General features: G+C 36.1%; 1 protein-coding gene across 1 annotated transcript; it reads left to right on the top strand.

Annotated features, from left to right (window-relative positions):
- Nucleotides 1–525: 525 nt before the first annotated feature.
- Zip102B (Zinc/iron regulated transporter-related protein 102B) lies at nucleotides 526–22,362 on the top strand. Its single transcript, XM_071659515.1, is given in 8 exon segments — nucleotides 526–819; nucleotides 2,313–2,399; nucleotides 2,401–2,428; nucleotides 4,397–4,540; nucleotides 6,122–6,196; nucleotides 7,888–7,973; nucleotides 9,768–9,902; nucleotides 11,650–22,362. Coding segments are annotated over 8 exon segments (870 nt in total). The 5' UTR covers nucleotides 526–723; the 3' UTR covers nucleotides 11,869–22,362.
- Nucleotides 22,363–23,141: the final 779 nt, after the last annotated feature.

Below are 23,141 nucleotides of genomic sequence, written 5' to 3'. Positions count from 1 at the left end.
ACATACTAAGGCATTTTCTAATTATATTAGCAATTTCTATTATTAATTACATAAATGTGATTAGATAATGATCTATGGCTTGTAAGATAAGTATTCTATTTCCCAAAATTATTTGGAAATTACTAAACATAGGGAATAATATAGTATTCTCCCCTAAACTCTTGCTCTACAGGATATTATATAAATATTCGTTATCATGTTTTGTGAATGATGATATTGCAAAGTCTTATTATCAATACTCTTTATCAAAACTTAGATAAAGAATTCAGTATCCAATCTTTCTCCCTTTTTCACACATGCATCTGTATGCTGATGAAAAAATAAGATATTTTGCATTTCTCATAGTATCTATCGTAGATATAGATATTTTCATAGGTTTATCGAAAAATATGTATGGTTATTCAATGTTCTTTGATATTGTAGATTGTATACTCTTCGTGAAAATGAGAAATTTACTGAAAGACAAGTTTTTTTTTTCTCAGTTTTATCCCTAGATTTTCCCTCGCCATGGAGTAAACAAAAGACGGTCGTGTTTACCTGTGTCATCTGTAGTGTATACAGCAACAGCTGGAGCACCAATATACCTAGTTAAATAGGCAGTTCACGATAGGAACGCTATATCATCGCCAGAGGGACACACACAATTGTCAACGTATGGCATCTTGATAGAAAATTTAATAAAGAGGAAGTGCATGAGCCACAGGGCCCCGTTATCGCTTAAAGATGGAGCCTGTGTTGGTGTTGACGATTTTGTCCTTTGCCATGTTGGTAGGATGCTACTCAGCTGGTTCCATACCTCTCGTAATGACCATGTCAGAGGTAAGATGTTGTATAATTACGTTTATTCAAACTGATTAAGTATGTAGTTTAGAGATAAATTGTAAGACATTCGTAAAGGCTGTGGGTATTTTACCGATATATCGGCACCGGTAGTTCGAATGGTATTTTGTCAGTTTTGTTTGATTTTGACTTTATAACTTTTTTATTAGTACCTTCAACGATATTTACGTGGAGGAAAAGTTGCTGCAGGTATCGGCTTTCATACACACACCAATGCATTTGCATTAACACGAATTTGTAAGTTTATAAGATTTAGCATGTCTTCGGAATGCTCCTACCAATCTCAAACATGGAATGCAGGGAAACTGTTGGCTTAAAGCAAACAGCCTAAACCCTACCTAACTCCCAACACCTAAACCTAACTCTCCTCAGTGTAATCCAAAGGTGGGCACTAGTTAGAAAATGTTTAACAAGGAGCCAGGAAAATACAATAACTGTGCTGGAATAGTATGATTTCATCTGCTCATGCCAGCATATCGATACATTATTCCTCTTGGCAAAATATCCACTTCTTATCACATCATTGTCTTACAGAAAAATGTTGGATGTACGTACTGCATTTGATGAATGTTTTACCACAGTCTTTCTTCACAGATGTCTTGTGTTACTCTTAGTCACCTTCTCGTAGAGCAGAATTGATTTTACATTAGTATTATCTTGAGTGACCTGAAAAGCAGGCTTGGCATGCTTTATCATAAATGGGTGATTTTCTTCCTTGTCTAATAGATAGCAGTTGGTGGGCAGCCACCGACCAGGGATGTACAATACTGTTACTACCTGTCAGGGTATTGGGAGGGTTAGTGATGGCTACATAGTAAGCCAGCACTTCAGTGGTTGTCAAGTTGCATCCTTCTGACCCAGGTAACTGTCTTCTCTTTCTGCTTCACCCTCATGCAGACTGCTGGCATTCTGTCCACAAACATACAATCTCTCATTGTCACACATAGCACTTGACGACACTTAACTCGCACAGTTCCCTGTTCATAATTCTAGATTTTCCTATGGTGGATGCTATGTGCAAGCTCTGCCTTTAGGCAAAATGGTAGGAACAATGTATATATGTAGTAGGCAGGAACATTAGACCAGAATATAAGGTAGAAGTAGTGGGTAGGAACATTCAAGTCTTAGCTTTAAGTAAAAGTAGTGTCTTGAAACATTAGTGAGAAGCAGTCAGTAGGTCAGTAGAAACTTAAGGTAGGAGCCTCTGAAAACACTGCTCTAGAGCTGCCCTCTGCCCGTTGCTTGTTGAAGGTGAGGCATTAAAAGGCTTAGAAGCAACACGTCCCTGAGAAAGTTCCTGAAGGGAATAGGCATCAGAAATATAGATAAATAGTTATGTGTATCCCTTTCCAATCATATGTAATTACAGTTCTTTATGTAGTTCTAAATTCGTTTAGAGATACTGTACTACTTTTAAAGTTTAAACTACATTCTACAAGGCTTTGTTTATTATTACAATTTCACTGTTTCAGGATCGTATGGAAGTGGTGACAGTACTAGGTGCAGGACTCCTAGTCGGAACAGCCTTGACAGTCATCATACCTGAGGGCGTCAACACCTTTATTCAGCATACAAACAAGTCATAAAGGTAAATCATCTGAAGTTTTGTGTATTGAATAATTCTCCCAGAGGCCACAAAGGGTATACTAGGATGAATAACTGTTTCAACTCAGCCATTAGTAAATTGTGAGCTAAAAAGTTATAGATATTTTAGTGTAACATAGCATTTTCACAACTGTGTATTGGTGATCCTCTCAGCAGCTAATGGTAGGTAAGTACTTTTCAGGATTCTAGCTCTGGGAAAGTTCCATATGTAGAGAAACAATATGTAATGTGTACATTTACTTTAAGCATACCAAATACAACAAAGGAAAGTGACCTGCAAAAACGGGAAGAAGTAAACAGACATTGGGAAGACCTAAGGAAGACTACTTTTCCTAGTCTGCCACACACATCACACTCACACAAAGTACAGGAAATAGAGTAGAACTACTCTCCATACTTAACACTGCTCACATTGCAATTTGGAGAGCTATCTAATCACACACAGTACAAAGTGGGCATTCCAACTACCCCAGAGTTATAGATATTTTAGTGTAACATAGCATTTTCACAACTGTGTATTGGTGATCCTCTCAGCAGCTAATGGTAGGTAACTACTTTTCAGGATTCTGGCTCTGGGAAAGTTCCATATGTAGAGAAACAATATGTAATGTGTACATTTACTTTAAGCATACCAAATACAACAAAGGAAAGTGACCTGCAAAAACGGGAAGAAGTAAACAGACATTGGGAAGACCTAAGGAAGACTACTTTTCTTAGTCTGCCACACACATCACACTCACACAAAGTACAGGAAATAGAGTAGAACTACTCTCCATACTTAACACTGCTCACATTGCAATTTGGAGAGCTATCTAATCACACACAGTACAAAGTGGGCATTCCAACTACCCCAGAGTAGCTAACCCCACTGAATAGTTTGTGATGCATCACTTAATTCATATCTCCAGTGAAAGTAGTTAGAATTCCAGCTGCTGTGACACAAGGTCCATCAACCTGCAGACGAGCTTGTGGCATGAATCTAATATCCGCATATTATGAAGGTCACACACTAACAGAGTGGTAACTCAAAATGTCAGCACTGTTTGATTGAAAATGGCTGGTACAAGTTACATTATCAAAGCAAAATAGTTTTGTGGTTTTTTAATTGGAATAGATGGTCTCTAGAGTAGACTGTGGTGCACTGGGTAATAGATTTATTTTTGAGTTAGAAAATTAAAACTAGCTTATTTCTAGAAAATCCTACAAAGTTAGTTTATTGTAGTGTATTTCTCTGTTTTGTAGTATCAGTTTATGATAAGTATTTTATGTTATATTGTATACTTTAGCTTGGTTTCTTTTCCTTTTTTAGCCTAGATAGAATCCAAAGGTATTATAATGGAATTAATCATGCCTTATGGTGATCCCATCTATTCTTCTATGAGTGCTACATGTATCAAGGCATTCAAAATGTAATTTGGTTTCAGTGCAACTTCCATTGATGGCTCTTTTCTTTTCTGAAAACTCTCAACCTACACTGTTTTGTTACATTGTAAATTTATGTTATGATATATGACCGAACTCAAAGTCATACTAGACTTTAGTCAGGAATAAATAGTTCAGGAGGTTTCTTACTAGTTTAGGGAAGAGCACATGTGTGGGCTTGGGGTTGTTATTTCTCAAGGGTCATTGATACATTTCTTTTACTTCTTATTAGATTAGGTAGATTATATTAGTTTGGTCTAACTTTGCTTTTGGTGTTATAGTTGCAGTGCATACAAATCAAAGGTGCCATTAATTTCAGAACATTGGATTGTACTGGATGGTAATTGCATTCTCAGAATGCATTGTAGACCATGTGACTGTTGACCATCCATACAAATATCTGTATAGAGTATCAGATAATTGTTTTACAGAACAGTATACTCAGTTAGAGCTCTGGAGTTCAGCCATTTTTACCTCAAAATTGATTAGGATTTCACAGTCATGTGTTTACCTTGATTTTTTCCTTCAGCCACTCCCAGTGAGGGACATAGTCATGCTGCAAATGAGGGGAAAGGTGAGATGGAGCCACATAATCTAGTCGGTCCTCCTCTGGTCCTGGGATTCCTTCTCATGCTTCTCATTGATCAGTGCTCAGGAGGCCACCGTAAACCAGGTAACAGCTCTAAATTTATAAACCAAAAGAGAAAGTGTGATTTGAGATGTCTGCAAAGAAAGAAATTCTGAGAAAATATATGAGCTCATGATTTTGGTTTTGACAATTACAGAGATATAAGGAGAGTTGATGTTAGCATTTTGAGCAAAACCCTCTCTTTCCCTTCATTCATAACCATAATCATAATGTGTTTTGTAACAGAATGATTCAGCCCTAATCACATGCTAATGCTGTGCCCCTGTTCCCTGTATGTGATGTCATGCTGCTGGACTCTTCCACTGTAGCTGTTAGTTTCTTAATGTTTTCAAGTCACTGTGGCTGAACATAATTAGGCATGATTTGTCAGCTTTGACAATTATAATTTTTTTAATGCCATATTTCTTTTTTTGAATGATGATATATGTAATGATGATGAATATGTACATTTCCTTCAGGAAAGTTGGTTCTTAGACATGCAAATTTGGTTTCCTTGGTGAATGCTTTGTACTCAGCTGTACAGGTACACTTTATAATCTTGGACTGATATCAGGTCTACTCAGGAATTTGCTTTATCAGATTTTTGCTTCGGTAGTTTAGTGTAGGTGTAATGGCAATGTTTTCATGGTCTTATGATATATACCAATTACTGTGGTAGTAGTTTTATCAGTGATTATTCAGTAAATGGTAAAGAGTACTAATTACAACTATTTATCCGGGTCTTTTGTTTTTAAAGTGAAATTTATGTACCATCTCTGATCAATGATAATGACTTTAACAAAGAAACAGGGGTTATTGGTCATCGGAAGGTGTGGTTTTTCTGAAATGTTTGAGGAGGATTCTTATACCATCATGTGAACTATAAGAAATAGTCTTTATAATTCAGATGTCTTATAGCATAGTACTTAGAAGTGCAAAGAAAGGACAGATATCAATAAAGATGTAATAGGGATATTGAATGTTGGAGGAGGGGAAGGAAAATTAAAGGTAGAGTTTTATATAGTTTGAACATACAGAAAGATGTTGAATAGGTTACAGATATTTATATGAGATGAATTGAAAAGGATAAAAGATAAGATGAGGGTAGGGGAATATGTGGCTGAAAGTGTGTTGGCTGACCAAGCTTGCAGTTATTTCTGACTGGTGAGTAATGACCAAGTTAGGTTTTATTCATCTTGAAGTTGTAGTTCATTTAGGTGTAAAGGTACAACAAATGGTATTGTTCCATTAAACTATTGTATATCTGTATAAGACTATGTGTATGTGAGCAGAGAGAACATTGTACATTAGTGAAACAGGGAAGTGCATCATGGTGAAGCACAACAGGCTGTCCCATGTTCTGACATTTAACATCGTGGACTGGAGTCAGGAACTAATGGACTATACCAGTACATCCCAAACTCCGTCCAGTGGGTCATTACCTTACCAGACTAAATTTGCAAAGCAGCAGAATTTCACAGTTTGTCTTAGGTCTCAGTCTTAGTCCAATAGGGATCCAGAGGGCCCAAAAAAGCCAAATTTTGATACCTAAGTTTGTTGAAATGGAGTTTTATTAACCATTAAGTATACATTATGTCATCTTACTATGATTATAATATTTTGCAGCTGATCCAGAGAATGGCAACACCAGAGGCCACAGATCTCTTACAGCAACACTTGGACTTGTGGTACATGCAGCAGGTATGTTTAGGATCAAATAAGTTTAATTTACTCCACATTCCTAGCCCTTTGGCCGTGGAATTAATTTCCAGCTGCATTCCTGTAGATTGTGAATTTTCGTGTAAATTATGAAAATGGAAATAGGTCCTTTTTCACTACTTTTATTAAGGCAAAGAAAAAAAAAGACCATTTGCATTATTGATATATGTTAAAACCAACATCTGATAGCAGGAAAGAATATAAGGAAAAAATTTCAGTATTTATGGTCTGATGCCAGCAGGATGGCATTTGCTTCCTCATTTTCAACAGTTTTCTTGCTGCATACACCCATGATGATGAACGAACTTTAGAGGGCATGAAGAAAAAGGAATTAAAAGGCTGGATTTAAGGAACATTATGCAGCTCTGTGTGTGATCTTATGAGCACATGTTGAAAATATTGTAAATTATCATTTACAGTATAGATTTATCTATATATTATAATACATGCATATGGTACACAATATATCTTGATATATAAAATATTCAGAACTTGCCTAAAGAAAAAAAGTTTTAAAGGGATTCTAAAGGCAGCCCTACATTGCCAACTTATCAAGGACATTTTATATATTTTTATATCTTTATGCTTTGTGATACATGATAACACTTACACAGCATATCTTGACATTATAACATCCAAAATTTCCCTGAATAACAGTGAAAACAGAGAGATAGAGGAATCAGTGCATGAGAGGTGTGGTTAGCAGTAGTGAGTTTTTGTTTATGTGTGAGGTTTAAATCAGCCACCATGAAGGGGCAACACATTCCAGATACCATTTCCTGGCAGGGGAGGGGTTAGCAAACCACATGGAATGTTCAGACTGTTTTTTGACTGCTGTGGACTCTAGGTGTAATATAGGTGAGAGGGAAAATTGAATACACAGTATGATTATCATCATAAAGTGAAGCCAAAGATTAATGTACCTTTATTTTCATTGTGCAAGTGATTGAACAGCAAAGCAGGAACATGTGAATGAAGATTACTTTAGTGTAACTGCACTTACAAAGAAAACCCAAAGGAATCTTGCACATAATGCTCACCACCATACGTTGGAGGGTACAAGAGGATCTAGATTTTCTGTGGACGGATTTTTTTGCAATGATTTCATTCATGTGCTACTTACTGGCACTATTTCCTGGATAAGTTGAGTCCTAAACAGTACAATTATGAATGCTCAATTACTTTCCCTTCCTGTACTTCTGTCCATCAGCACTTCAAGAAGACGCAGGAAAAATTATAGATTTTCTCATATGAGTCCGGGACATCATTGCAGGAGTAAATCATCTGCACTCTTATAATTTTGTATGGAGTGCCCTTCAGTTGGCATGAGTTAAAGATTTTGCTGCATAGAGGACTATTGGATCCCATGGTTTCTTCTTATGCTTCTTATGGAATCATGATTTCACAGTGAATTGTCATTTAACATGATGCTGCATGAGAAAAGCTTTTCAGTTAATGATCTTTTGAAGCTTTATAATCCCTGATATAAGGAAATAGTTTGCCAGATTACAAGGTCCTCCATGCAGAACTAATATATTTGACTTAATCTTCCATATTTGTCTCAGCATGTTTCTGTTTTTGCTCAGGCAAATGTTGTTTCAAACTGTTGTTTCCTATCTCACTTTATTCTACCTTGCAGAATTGTATAGAATATGTTGATTTCCTTTCTATAGCTGATGGCATAGCTCTGGGTGCTGCTGCAGCTTCATCGCACACAGATGTTGAGATGATTGTCTTCTTTGCAATTATGCTTCACAAGGTACATTTGCTATATGTTAAGGTATTGAAAATGTATACAGATACTGTAAGTATACCATTTGATAGTTGATTAGCTGTTCCGTTAGTCTGCATCATATATGCCTCTTTCCAGCTCCAAGTAGGATGGCATATGCATAATCATCTCTGTGTTGTTCATCATCTCTATGTTTAAGAGACCCAACAACAGGATTTCAAGGATATGTTGATGAATGTGGCTTACTGTTTTATGTGCCACATACATAAAGATGTCTCTTTTTACTTTCACTGTATGAACATATATGATATTCATGTTTTTTCTCCATACATGATCATCATTTCTCACATAAGTGCCAGAAACATGAAAAATGGTCACATCCACTCACATCCATTTGTAGCAGTCAAGTGTAGTGCACCAGAATCACATCTCCCTAGTCACAGCCATACCCCACAGACCTTTATGCAGATTACCCCAGATGCTTCACATACCCTTGTGTAGTCCATTTACAGCACGTCGACCCCAGTATACCACATCATTCCAATTCATTCTTTCTCATGCATACCTTTCATTCTTTTGCATGTTCAGGCCCTAATCACTGAAAATCTTTTTTGCTCCATCCTTCCATCTTTAATTGGCTTCCATATTCTCCTTGTTCCCTTCACTTCTGACATATATTTTTTATTCTTATTGTCATATATCTGATTGCCTGTCCCACCTGAGGATGTCAGCACCAGGAACAAATGAATAGTTGCTCTATTTGCACACATCCACTCTCTGGCTGTCTTGTAAATGTACCTTATCCAAAGCTTACCATCTACAAGCAAGTCCCACAAACTACTCTGTGCTTGACCTTGACAGGTTTGATATATTAATTTTATATGTTACCATGCAGCATCACTATCATTCTCTACACAATCTACCCTTTTCTCACCATATGTTGTCCTCAAGCATTTCATTTCTAGCACATTTACCCTCTTGCATTCTTTTGTGTTTAGGGCTCATTACTTGCACCCATACAACACTATTATGAATACTATACCATTATACATACCATCTTTGCTTTCAGGCAGTGATCTGTCTTTCCACATACTTTCAGTTTCATTGCATCTAGGATCTTGCCCCCTCATCCACCCTGTGGTTCACTTCAGCTCCCATAGTTCCATCCATTAGTCTATACCCAGTTATCTAAAATGCTCTGCATCTCTCCATTCAAACTTTTGGGTAGACCAATGCTCAGTCTGCTTGTGGCTTCATTAGATTTTTTTTTTTTTTTTTTTTTTTTTGCTTTGTCGCTGTCTCCCGCGTTTGCGAGGTAGTGCAAGGAAACAGACAAAAGAAATGGCCCAACCCACCCCCGTACACATGTATATACATACACGTCCACACACGCAAATATACATACCTACACAGCTTTCCATGGTTTACCCCAGACACTTCACATGCCCCGATTCAATCCACTGACAGCACGTCAACCCCGGTATACCACACCGATCCAATTCACTCTATTCCTTGCCCTCCTTTCACCCTCCTGCATGTTCAGGCCCCGATCACACAAAATCTTTTTCACTCCATCTTTCCACCTCCAATTTGGTCTCCCACTTCTCCTCGTTCCCTCCACCTCCGACACATATATCCTCTTGGTCAATCTTTCCTCACTCATTAGATTTTATGAACTGAATAAGCCCAGATACACAGAAATATTTCAGGCTGTGCACTTTTTGTTAGAATTTCATTACTGTTTGTGGTCTTATGTTTTTATATCAATATCCTTAAGTGTGTCTTTACAGTTAATGTATCTTCCTCTGTTTATTTTGAAAGGCCCCAGCTGCATTTGGTCTGGTTACCTTCCTGTTGCATGAGGGTCTGGATAGAAATAAGATCCGTCGTCACCTGCTAGTATTTGCCCTTGCTGCTCCAGTTGGTGCTGTAATAACATACTCCACCATTATCCAGGTAGATTTTGAAATCTGTGCACCTTTTGGTAAAGAAATTAGGATTTGTTGCTCTATATTTTGTTAGTTCATGAAAAAGTGAAATAATTTAAGAACTGTTAATTGATTTTGATATTCTCATGTGTTGATTTTACTTCCATAATGAATGACAGGACTCAAGGATAATCTTTAATAGTGCTTTAGTGAAATCACTGAATAAGATCTGTTAGCTTTTGACAAAATGATTGCTTAAGGTGTTTGTCCACACATAAATGAATGGCATGCCCATGGCCTTGTTTGACAAGTTTTTTAGATTTGTTTGGCTGAGATGATTATGAAAGGAATGAAGATTTTAGGCATACAAGAAGTGCATATCTGTGGAAAACATTACTGAGGTATGTGTGATCCCCATGCCCCCTGGGAACTCCCTCATGGTGATTACCATGGCAAAAGTCTCCACAGCTGAACTCTAGTGCCACTGTTTAGTCTTTAGTACCTCACCCATAACAGGCCACTGGCAGAGGGCAACTCTCACTCACTGTTTCCAGAGGCTCCTACCTAATGTTTGAGCCCACTACTACCTAATGCTCCTGCCCAGTGTTCCTTCTACTACTTCTACCTAATACTCCTGTGTAATATTCCTAACTAGTAATTTTATCTTGCTATCGCATAGTGCTCTCCTCAAAAAAATCTAATTACAAAGAATGAGTTGAGTGAATTATGTGTTGTTAAGTGACAAGGAAAGATTATATGTTTGTGGACAGATTGCCAACAGTCCATGTGTGGATGAGGCATAGTATTTAACCATTTAGTGGCAGCAAACATAAAACTCGAGGTTACCCTTGTGTGGCTTTTCCCATATAAAAGAAAATATATCAGTATTACCACTGAACATTATTATTACTAATACAAATTGAATATGACAGCATTGTAAAACGTAATCTATGAGCATGATGAGCTATTAACCTTGAACTTTGAGTATAGTAGGTACTGCCAGGTATATAATTTATTTATCACATGAGCAAGACAGCTACAGTGGATGGGTTAAGAAAAACAATTTGAATTTTTCATTTGATTTTAACAGAACCGACATATTATTTCAGTTGTATGAATATTTATATCATATGAATAAGTACCACTTGGTAATGGCATTATATGTAGCTTTTCCCATGCTTCATTCCAATCCTTACATTGTGGCAAATGCACTGGAGCAGCAGTATTTAGCAAGGCAACTGACAGCTAGGACTGACCTTGATCAGAAGTGTCCTTAACAGTTGATTAGTTGAGTTTTCTTTAAGAAACAATGACAGTCAGTAGAAAGAATTCATTAGTTTTGTGTTGAGATGATAGTAAAAAATTTTTGACGCATTTCAGCCATTTATGACGGATTATCTTGAATATGTAGCACAGAATTCTTTTATGTTGAAACTTAGAGCAAGGGGCAGAAACAGTGTCTCTTTAATTAATTGTATAATCAGTGTTGAGATGTCATTGATGTGGATTCCTGAACTCTGGGTGAGAGTGTCATCCACCTGCTTGAAGATTTAGCTAAACACATAATTGATTAGTATTGATTACTACAGTATGTGAGAAATAAATATCTCCTTACTTAGCTTGCCTGTTACTGGTGATGAAAGGAGTCATTTTTTTTGAGTTATTTAGTTTTCATTTGATGGGTATCTAACTGCTAATTGTAATGGAATGAAAAACCATGCATTTCAACAGGTTTAGTTATAAGATTAGAAATGATGATCCCCCTCTGCTTTCAGAGTGGGACAGAGACACTCTCCTCATCTCACAGTACGGGCGTTGCCATGCTTTTCAGTGCTGGCACATTTCTCTACGTGTCTACTGTTCATGTCTTACCAGAATTGACAAGTCACAGCCATGATGGAGGTGGCAATGGTCACTTCTCACGCAAACAGTTATTTGCACTCATCTGTGGTTCTCTTTTACCACTCTTCCTTACCTTTGGACATCACCATTAGTTTCAAATGGAGGTAATATTTAAAAAGGTGGTTACAGCTCAGTCATCCAATTTCATCATGTTTAGCTGGTACCATGCTAGACTGTCTTTTTGTGATATAATATTATTGTTTATATGTGTTTAGTTTTGGAATATAAAGTTGGGCATTGTTGTTTACAGGTTAATTACAGTAAAACACCTGGAGTACAGACTTCTTTATTCCTTATTTTTGAGTCATTTGCACACACACACACACACACACACACACACACACACACACACACACACACACACACATACATCTCTGTGGTGAAGCAGTTGGTTTTGCTATACATCATGCATGCCTGGACCTCCTTGGGTCAATCCTGCATAGGTTCGAATCCTGATTGCAGCTGTCATTCCATTCAGCTGTTCATCCTCCCTTAGGGACTGGTCAGTAAAATGGATATCTGGCATAGACAAGGGTGTGTGTGTGTGTGTGTGTGTGTGTGTGTGCACATGTGCACATGCATACATACAAAGCAGTAAAGATATGGTTCTTATATACAAGATTAAGAGACAGGGCAACATGACTCTAAAAATCTCCCTCCCTGTAGCACACAAATAATGATAACACACGCACACACATGATCTTTCTCTCCCCCAGGTTTTACTGTGTATCTCTTCTGGGTTGTAGCATAAGGGTGAATCTTTCTCTTGGGGTTTGTCTTACATGTGATTGAATAATGGCAGAAGTTGAAGTCTACTGATTAGTATCTGGTGTATCTAGAAAAGTTGTAATATCTAAGCTTTGGTTATGCTGCATATGTTGAAATAAAATCTTGGTTATCCAAGTCTTTGTTTTGTATATATTTTTGTATTGTGTAGGTTATGCATAGTCAGGCTGTGAAAATATCACATTTACTGAAGATCTGGAGAATTAGCAAAATTCCTGGAGACAGTCAGAAAATATTGCTTGTTCAGATTTTAGATGTTATTTAATGAAGTTTTGTTTCACATACAAGATGATTTTATTTAATAATGCCATTATTAAATCAGTCCCCTTCAACATCATTGAACATGTGTCTGAGGTGTGTGTTTGTCTGTAGAGATGACTGCACAGTTGTATTTGAGTGATTAATTGCATGAATGTGTCTTCATATGAGCTTTTCATTTTACTGTTTGAACCATTGGCTTGTGATTCACACTATATAATTTTGAGTTATTTGTTCACATGATGATCTTAGACTTTTAACTTATATGTATCAATCAGTATCATAAAGCCTAAGAAGTCAGTATGCACAGATGTCACCCAAATTGACTTGATATGGAGTGAGAAATTGCCAGATTCTCAGTTCTGTAGATTTCAGTTCAGTAGTTCTCAATGTAAATATTGGGTTTGGGACTGGAGGTGCTAATGGCACATCAAATATTGCCCATAAAGTTTTCTTAGCTGTGAAGATCACAGATACAGGAAGGACTAATGATTATTTACATGTTGCATTTAGAAAAATAATGAAAAAAGAGGGTGGTAGAGTAGGAATTGCTGTGTATCACATCGATGCTTTTGATCACCCTCATTTCAAAGTATTCATATTTCGATGAATAATGATACGATAACTTGTATTTTTATACATTTCTTCTACACAGTTCTCTTCATTCTGCTCTTGTCTAATGCATGAATCAGTTATTATCTACATATTTTGGAAAAATAGGAGAAAATAGACAGAGAGGAAAATCTTACTTATTCCTGAATGCTTGTGATCATCTGCAAGTCAAAAGTTCTATGGGGCCTGGACGTGGATAGAGAGCTGTGGTTTCGATGCATTACACATGACAGCTAGAGACTGAGTGTGAACAAATGTGGCTTTTTTGTCTGTTTTCTTGGGGCTGCCTCACTGAAGCAGGGGGTAGCGATGCTGTTTCCTTTGGGGCAGGGTAGCAACAGGAATGGGTAAAGGCAAGCAAGTATGAATATGTACACGTGTATATATGTATATGTTCGTGTATATATGTATATGTATGTGTATGTTGATATGTATATTTATGTATATGGACGTTTATGTATATACATGTGTATATGAGTGTATATGAATGTATGTGAGAAATACTTAGAAAAGCAAATGGATTTGTATGTAGCATTTATGGATCTGGAGAAGGCATATGATAGAGTTGATAGAGATGCTCTGTGGAAGGTATTAAGAATATATGGTGTGGGAGGCAAGTTGTTAGAAGCAGTGAAAAGTTTTTATCGAGGATGTAAGGCATGTGTACGTGTAGGAAGAGAGGAAAGTGATTGGTTCTCAGTGAATGTAGGTTTGCGGCAGGGGTGTGTGATGTCTCCATGGTTGTTTAATTTGTTTATGGATGGGGTTGTTAGGGAGGTAAATGCAAGAGTCCTGGAAAGAGGGGCAAGTATGAAGTCTGTTGGGGATGAGAGAGCTTGGGAAGTGAGTCAGTTGTTGTTCGCTGATGATACAGCGCTGGTGGCTGATTCATGTGAGAAACTGCAGAAGCTGGTGACTGAGTTTGGTAAAGTGTGTGGAAGAAGAAAGTTAAGAGTAAATGTGAATAAGAGCAAGGTTATTAGGTACAGTAGGGTTGAGGGTCAAGTCAATTGGGAGGTGAGTTTGAATGGAGAAAAACTGGAGGAAGTGAAGTGTTTTAGATATCTGGGAGTGGATCTGTCAGCGGATGGAACCATGGAAGCGGAAGTGGATCATAGGGTGGGGGAGGGGGCGAAAATTTTGGGAGCCTTGAAAAATGTGTGGAAGTCGAGAACATTATCTCGGAAAGCAAAAATGGGTATGTTTGAAGGAATAGTGGTTCCAACAATGTTGTATGGTTGCGAGGCGTGGGCTATGGATAGAGTTGTGCGCAGGAGGATGGATGTGCTGGAAATGAGATGTTTGAGGACAATGTGTGGTGTGAGGTGGTTTGATCGAGTAAGTAACGTAAGGGTAAGAGAGATGTGTGGAAATAAAAAGAGCGTGGTTGAGAGAGCAGAAGAGGGTGTTTTGAAATGGTTTGGGCACATGGAGAGAATGAGTGAGGAAAGATTGACCAAGAGGATATATGTGTCGGAGGTGGAGGGAACGAGGAGAAGAGGGAGACCAAATTGGAGGTGGAAAGATGGAGTGAAAAAGATTTTGTGTGATCGGGGCCTGAACATGCAGGAGGGTGAAAGGAGGGCGGGGAATGGAGTGAATTGGAGCGATGTGGTGTACAGGGGTTGACGTGCTGTCGGTGGATTGAGTCAAGGCATGTGAAGCGTCTGGGGTAAACTATGGAAGGCTGTGTAGGTATGTATATTTGCGTGTGTGGACGTGTGTATGTACGTGTGTATGGGGGTTGGGCCATTTCTTTCGTCTGTTTCCTCGCGCTACCTCGCAAACGCGGGAGACAGCGACAAAGTATAAAAAAAAAAAAAAAAAAAAAAAAAAAAAAAAAAAAAAAAAAAAAATGAGTGGATGGGCCATTCTTTGTTTGTTTCCTGGTGCTACCTTGCTGATGCGAGAAAGAGTGATTATGTATAATATTAATGACAATAATGTAACTATAATGTCTTTTCTTTCAAACTATTCGCCATTTCCCGCGTTAGCGAGGTAGCGTTTAGAACAGAGGACTGGGCCTTTGAGGGAATATCCTCACCTGGCCCCCTTCTCTGATCCTTCCTTTGGAAAATTAGAAATGAGAGGGGAGGATTTCCACAGTTTCCTGTGTCGCCAAGGTAGCACCAGGAAACAGACAAAGAAAGACCCATCTGCTCATATACACACATATGTACGTAAACGCACATACACGCACATATACATATATATACATATACATGAACTTATTTGGACATATAGAGAGAATGAGTAAGGATAGTGACAATTTACCTTTTTTTATATTTAAGGAACATTAGTCTTAAGTCCCAAGAAAAATAATGGTTTTTGAATTTTTCTAACACCTTTTTATAAATAGAGAAAGTATTTTGCTGTATATTGCTCACTATAGGAGGCCAAGAAATCAAATGCACAGTGAAAGGGTTAAGGGTCATAAAGCAGAAAGTTACTCAAATAACTTTTAGCCATTAATGTAATAGATTGTGTTTGTACTATGTGAGGACAATATGTTGTGTGGGGCAGGTTGATCATGAAAGAGAGAGGTGTGGTAGCAAATGTATTCCAATTGAGAGGGTTGACTGAGGTGTGCTGAACTAGTTGGAACTTATTAAGAGGATGAGCAAAGAATGATGAAGAGAATTTTTGTGTCAGCAGTGGAGGACTGAGAAGGAGTTTGAAGGATAGAATGAAAGAGCCTTTGGGGTGCTGTATTAGGACTTGAAAATACAGGATAAAAGTCATGCATAGGATAAAATTAATTGGATTGATTAGGTATGTAGTAGGTGACATGTTGTCAGTGGGCTGAATCTAAGCATATGAAGTAGTTAATGTAAACCAAGGATTAGTCTTTCAAGACTGACTGTGGATGGTAGGTTCTAGATTTCGTGCATTATACATGACATCTAGAGAGTGGATGTGTGCAACTGAGGCAGTTATTCATTTGTCCTTGATATTAGCGTGTTTATGCAGGAGAGGCATTTAGGTTTAACAAAAGAGCATGCTTCATAGTGTTAAGATTGAGTGTCGCCAAGTTATGAAAATATCACATTGTTATGGGGTTGTGGGAATAAGAGGGCAAGGGTCAGTAGATCATGGATGATTGTAATTTCAGTAACTATATTTCACTGTTTTATTAGCTTTAATGACAAATACTTTTGCATCTGCATATGATATCGAGGTGCCTTTAAAAGGAAATTTTCAAGTGTGATATAATGGATATGTTGTGTATCATTGTACTAAAGGGTTAAGATACATTCATTTCTTGAATTGTTTTGAAGAGAATTGTTGTGTTAGACAAGTGCCAATTTGTTTTATAGGGTTGTATGCTAATTTAAATTTTTTTCTATTTATTTTTTTAATTTTTAGGGTAGATTACACTTTTCACAAATAATAAGTAATGAGCAAATTTCACTGTTGGTAAAATGATGGTATTCCTCTAATATTTTCAAAATCTTGAGTAGTAGGAGTATTTGATCAAATAAAGATATGTACTGATAAGGCCTTCGACAGTTCAAGCTGTTAGTGCTTTATACCTGCTCATACAAATGATTTAAGCAGAAGAGGACTGAGAATCTTACTCTCAGTGACATTTGACTGTCCTGTTGTATCATATCTAAAGTAAAATTCTGCTTTTACCTTTTCCCGAACTATATATGGCAAGAAATGTTTGTATATCACAGAAATTATAAGTACTGTACTGTATAAGTTAGTTGTAGATTTGTAATTATGCTTCTTTATATAGAGGGTAATTATGAATATATATGTTTTGTTTTGTTTCATTTTATTTCATTTTCATTTTTTATTTATTACATAGAAAAATAGACAGTGTGAGGGGTAATTTGCTGTTGTCTGCAGTCTCTTTATCCACAATGGCCTCAGTTCTAGAATTTTTTGGATGACTGAAAGGCAATACAGTATGAAAAGTATGAACTGAATTATATGCTTTTCACTCCTGTTCTGTTTGTATCATATTTAATGAAGAATGTATCGGCCAATGATTCAAACATAGCATTTTTTTTTTCAACATGTGACAATGTATGTTAACTGAAATACCAGAGGAAGTACTGTCTTATACCGAAAGCTCTAAAGAGCAAATGACGTTTACTGTGACTATGACCCTAAGAGCATGCATGCTCAAATTCCTCTATAAGGAAAAACTGGAAGAAAATAGATGTTATCCTCCAGTTTTTTATTTCATCAATTCATAGTTTTTGGTTGCAGTGTCATGGGATAAGAAAACTGCTTCAGATTATAACTGGCAAAGAAGGTTTGTTGTCACAGTGCTACAAATAGAATACAGAAACGAGTATGCCATAATCAAAATCAGTAGACAATATATTTTGTATGACTAAATATTTTGTTCATATATGTCTAAAGTTACCCTTTAAATTCATTTATAGTTTTGATTAGGTTTTCACCAATGACATGTAAGCTTCAGAGTTTTATATTGTTTTTATTTGTTTATTTTTTCATAAATATATGTAGATCTACAGAGTAGTATTGTAAATGGTTGTCAGGACATGAAACCACTTTAGACAAAATATTAGCTAAACACCTTAGGCAGAGTTTTTGATGAATATCAAATGAAGTTTTCAGAGCACACACAGTGGATTGTTATCATTAGCTTGTTTCCATTTATGGATATGTTTAATGCCTAGCAATTCTGTGAAAATAGATAGACTTTCATATTATGTATTATAGTGACTGTTAGTAACTCTAAATAAATTAGTGCGTATGTCATGTTGATAAGAGATCATCTATAAAGTGGAGTGCTATGATTAAAGGAGATAGTCTTGATTTTATTTACGGAAGTTTTCTATTGGTGCTAAATCCAGTTAATGTAGTGTACTTTTTGTAGCGTGAATAGGAAAGATGTTCAAGTTGATTAGGATTTACCAAAAAAAATTTCTAAGCAATATGGTATATTCTGAATACTTATACCAAAGGCGATGAAATTAAGTCTTTGGTACTTACATTGTTTTTGGTTTTGCTCACTGAGGTGAATACGGAAAATATTTTGTTTGCGCAGAGCAAAGTAGCTGGTGGATAATGTTTCATCAGAGAAGGTATAGAATTCAAGGAAAATAACCTTTGATCTCAAATTTCAGAAATAAGATTGCTCCATATTTTTCAGCTTCTCAGCATGCAATTTTTTTTGATCCACATAATGACTGTGAGTTTCACATTTGTAGAAGCTGTTTCTCAAAGATGTTTGATTCTTATGGAATAAGATTTGGAGATGTCTGATTCATATATATGCTGGTTAAAGATGTCTGGATATTTTTGTACCAATTTCCTAATCAAAAGGAATATGAAAGTTCTTAAGAAATGGTGAATAAGGTATTGGTCCTCAGGACTTTAGATGTTGTGAGGAGAATGAGGGATCCTTGGTTAGAGCAATAGCATAGCAACAGCCCTTTGCTGTAAGAAAATCAGACTTAGACATAGCTGTCCATACAAAGCTATTCTCATTGTTACAAAAACTGGAGATGGAACTAAAAGTTTACCTGACGAGCTTAGATTTTATTTTTATATTCATTCCTATTTTTTTAAATTGAAAAATGACGTTAAAAAAATTTGTATACAACAAATTAAATTTCATATAATATAATTTAATCAATTTTTAAGGCTAATATGATCTGTTGATAAAATAAGAATAGGTAGATATCAATTCACAAATATTTTGATGTTTGTGAATTTAATGAAAATGAAATTTCTGACAGTGGTAAGTAGATATACACAGTGCAACTGAAGGTGCTCCTGATGACAAAATATCTCAAGGTTTATATAGCCTACATTGAAGATATAGGAATTTCCCCCTTTCTCAGTTTTAAAACCCAGAAAAAGATTGATATGACAGGAATGTCAGCTAAACTAATTAGAGCTGCTAAGTAATACTGTCTTCAAAACAATTGGTGATTTTGATATTACAGATTATTAACCCCATCAGAAACTGTGATTTTGATGAAATGCTTACTATGGAGTATGTGGAAGGCATTTGATAATTTTTGAAGAACTAATGATTGTAAATTAATTAATCAATGAACTTTGTATGATCCGTTAAAATGGCTGGACGACAGTGTTAGCACATTGATATTTTTATTATTATCATATAACAATAGGACCGCTTCTCCAGAAATTCCAGCAACATCATGGTTGTGCTGCAGTCACTACCAGGGAAAGGCTGGACTCCTTTGGGGTGAGATGTTCTTCATTGAGATTGTGCTTTAATGTTACATTTCCCTATTCCTGCTGGGAGTGCAACCTTTAATTAAAGTTGCAAGAAGCCTATGAAGGGGTTCAGGAGTTTTATGATTTTGTTATGGATTATGTAGCCATTAAGTCATTTGTCTGTCCTTTATATTATTTATTCCTGTACGATTATTTCTTTGAACCTTTTTACCACAGTTTTTAAGTACATTGGAAGTTGAATGAATAGAAGATTGTAGAAAACCATGCAGTTTTTGTTACACGTTTCGACTACAATATATAGAATAAAGAGAATACAGAGGAATCAAATTGATTCTGTGGTGTGATTGATTGATCAAATTAGGTGTGTATCAAATACAACTTTTACATTAAGGGACTGGCACTGTGAACACATGAAATAAAATTAGCTAAACTATTGAAAGGTAAGGTGATATGTTCTTGTACTTCACTCTGTTTAGTAGACATGTTTGTGAATTATGTTGAAAGTCATGACTTGAAATTCTTGGTGCAAGCTTTGAGAAACTGAATGTCTTCCTGCTCTTTATCATTTTAATTGGTATATTTTGTAGGTTTTTATTAAGGTACTTAAGATTGTGGTTTGCATTTATTTCTAATTAAAATCTTGAACAATAGTATTATTATCATTACATGAAATTTTTCTTTTTTGTTATGAAATTAAGGTTAATTCCAAGGTATTTGCCATGGACCAATTTTTATAGAAATAAGCTTCATGATTATTGTTTAGATAGCACAGTTAAAGCTCAATCTTGAAATCTATGATTTAGGTCACTGTGTATACTTAAACATTTTTGCTTCTTTCAAACATTTACTTACCTAACTTGCAAGTATCTGATCTAATTTTTGCTCCTTATGACAATTTACTGGTATGGACAAGACTTCAGTATCACTTACATCTCCTTATAAATCTGTTACCAGACACTTTTATTTCTAAGTACTTGATTCAGTAGTATTGTGATAATACCCTAACACAGTCTGAAAGATAGCAGTTTATGCAGAATTCCCTACATCTCTGCTGGTTTCCTATTTCAAGTTTATTTTGTTAAATGCTATACATGGTTAAAGTTTGGGGAATATTCTTCAGAACTCTCTCATAATGAATACAGGGTATGACATTTTTTATTTACATGTGTACTTTCCAAATTGTTTTAGGTGCTGCTGTCTCTTGTAGATGCATAGAAAGACCATAAACATTTACAAACAAAATTATTATTTAGTTTATACTAATACAAACAAGATTGCTTGTGTGCAGTCGGTAAGATTATTATGGATAGTCACTGCGTTAATGAATTGATCTTTAAATGCATATCTCATGTTTATTATTTTGTTGTTTATTGTTATGTAACGACATAGATTATGCACTCTTTAAAAATGAAGAGGGATGATCTAGTAAACCTTGTACATGGACCACATTCATAGGAAGAGTATATGTGGTCAAAAAATTATCTTTAATGCCCAAATATAGTGTTTAAGATTTTTTGGTTGGCAGACATATCTTAACATTGACAGCCTAAATAGCCCTTGCAGTTGATATGCCGAAAACCCAAACAACCATCCAACTAGCTGGTACATAAATAAATGTTACAGTTGCATCCAGCTAAAAACTGAATGTTTTGTGTAATGATAAATTGCCCCTCAGTATGGGAGTATTTATTAACTAAACGTAATGCAGTATATGCATAAGATTGTAAACAGTCTTGAGTATGGCATAACAGAAGTAGTACATGTAGTGCAATAGAACACAGTAAGAGGTTTAGGGAATGAGTACCTTTCATTTCTTGCCATGTTCGTCAAGAATTGTCTTGGTAAGTCATATTTTTGTATAGAATTTTTTATGTGAATATTTATTGTACATCATTTTGTAAAAGAAAATCTCATAAGCTGTGGCCATATTTGTAGAAACTCATCTGTGGGTCTTTTATCATGTGAATGTATTCATTTTCACTAATAGCATTTCCATTTACTTGGAATAAGTCAAATGCACACTGGCATGCAGCTTTTGTGGGAGTTAATGGTATACCTAGGGTGCGGTAAGTCAAATGCACACAGGCATGCTGCTTTTGTGGGAGTTAATGGTATAACTAAGGTTCCTTGTCATAACCCCTTAGGCTGGCCTTGGACAGGATGCCTCATCTTGTGGGATAGGATTACTGCCTCTCTATGCATCACAATGAACAATACTTCCTACTACTTACATTCCCATTGAATTATACTAGATTGAGCTTTTCTGTATATTCTTTTATGATTTATGTAATAGACTGTAGGAGTTTTGTTGATGACAGTAACCAATTCTGTTGACATTCCTCTTGAATTCTGGGCTCAAATGTCTTGTGTAAGAAGGTAAGGGAAATATTATGAAATAACTTAGCAATTTTCTTACTTTCATTGTTTATTTCCATTTTTTATACATTTTTTAAAACCATTCCTGTACATCTTAGACCATCATGTGATCCTGCACAAGATGTAAAACAGCTGCAGATGACAGATGTAAATTAAGGCTCAGGATAATTTCAAAAGCTGAGAATTGTTCACCGTTTTATATATTTCAGTTAGTGTTTAAGATATAACACTTAGATTCATTGTTTAGTTTAGTATTGAAGAAGGGCAACAAATTTGTACGTTTTTAGAATTTGTTATTTTGTATTTACTGTATTGAATTTATAACAAAGAAGTTCAACAAATATACAAATTTCTCTCAGAAATTTTTACCACATATTTACCCATTATATGGAGCTCCATATAAGTCTTGGAAAGCATGAACTTATGACTTTTTTTTATATACTGTCACTGAATACTGGCAAAAATTAACTTTATTTTACTGCCCTCTATCTAATTCTCACATAAAAAGAGCTTGTTTTAACATTGTTTTACAAGCTTGACTAACAAGACCTCGTAATTTCAACAGATTTTAAAAGAAAAACTATTATCCTTCATATTGTATATTTACTTTCATCCGTATTAAGACTTCATCAGCATTCGCCACTTTCCGCGTTTGCGAGGTAGCGTCAAGAACGGATGACGGAACCTTAGCGGGAAACAATCCTCACAAGGCCCCGTTCATTGTTCCTTTTGAAAAAGTGAAACGGCAGGGGTTCGATTTCCAGCTCCCACCCCCTTTAGTCGCCTTCGACACGCAGGAATACGTGGGCAGTATTCTTTGTCCCTATCCCCAGATATTTGAACATATTTCTTACTTATGCATTTTATATCAAGAGACTCGCTGATACCGAGGGAATTTGTCCTCCATTAAATTCTTCCAAAGGGAATGAGGTGAACTCTAGATCATAAATAGATGAGAATTTAAGATGGCCACCTAAGCGCTATAACGATTGCTGCTAGAAATGAAGGTTCAACTAAAGTAAAGATGAAAAGGACGAAACATTTTGTCTTGAAAATAGAATATAGTTTGGCTGCTGGTGTTGAGATGGCACTTTGGTCTTGACTGACGTCGTCGTGTCTTCTGCTGGTACAAGTATTCTAT

The sequence above is a fragment of the Panulirus ornatus genome, chromosome 5 (assembly GCF_036320965.1).
Source record: "Panulirus ornatus isolate Po-2019 chromosome 5, ASM3632096v1, whole genome shotgun sequence".
Taxonomy (NCBI): Eukaryota; Metazoa; Arthropoda; class Malacostraca; order Decapoda; family Palinuridae; genus Panulirus; species Panulirus ornatus.
The sequence above is the reverse complement of the archived record's forward strand: the minus strand, read 5'-3'. Positions and strand labels throughout refer to the sequence as shown.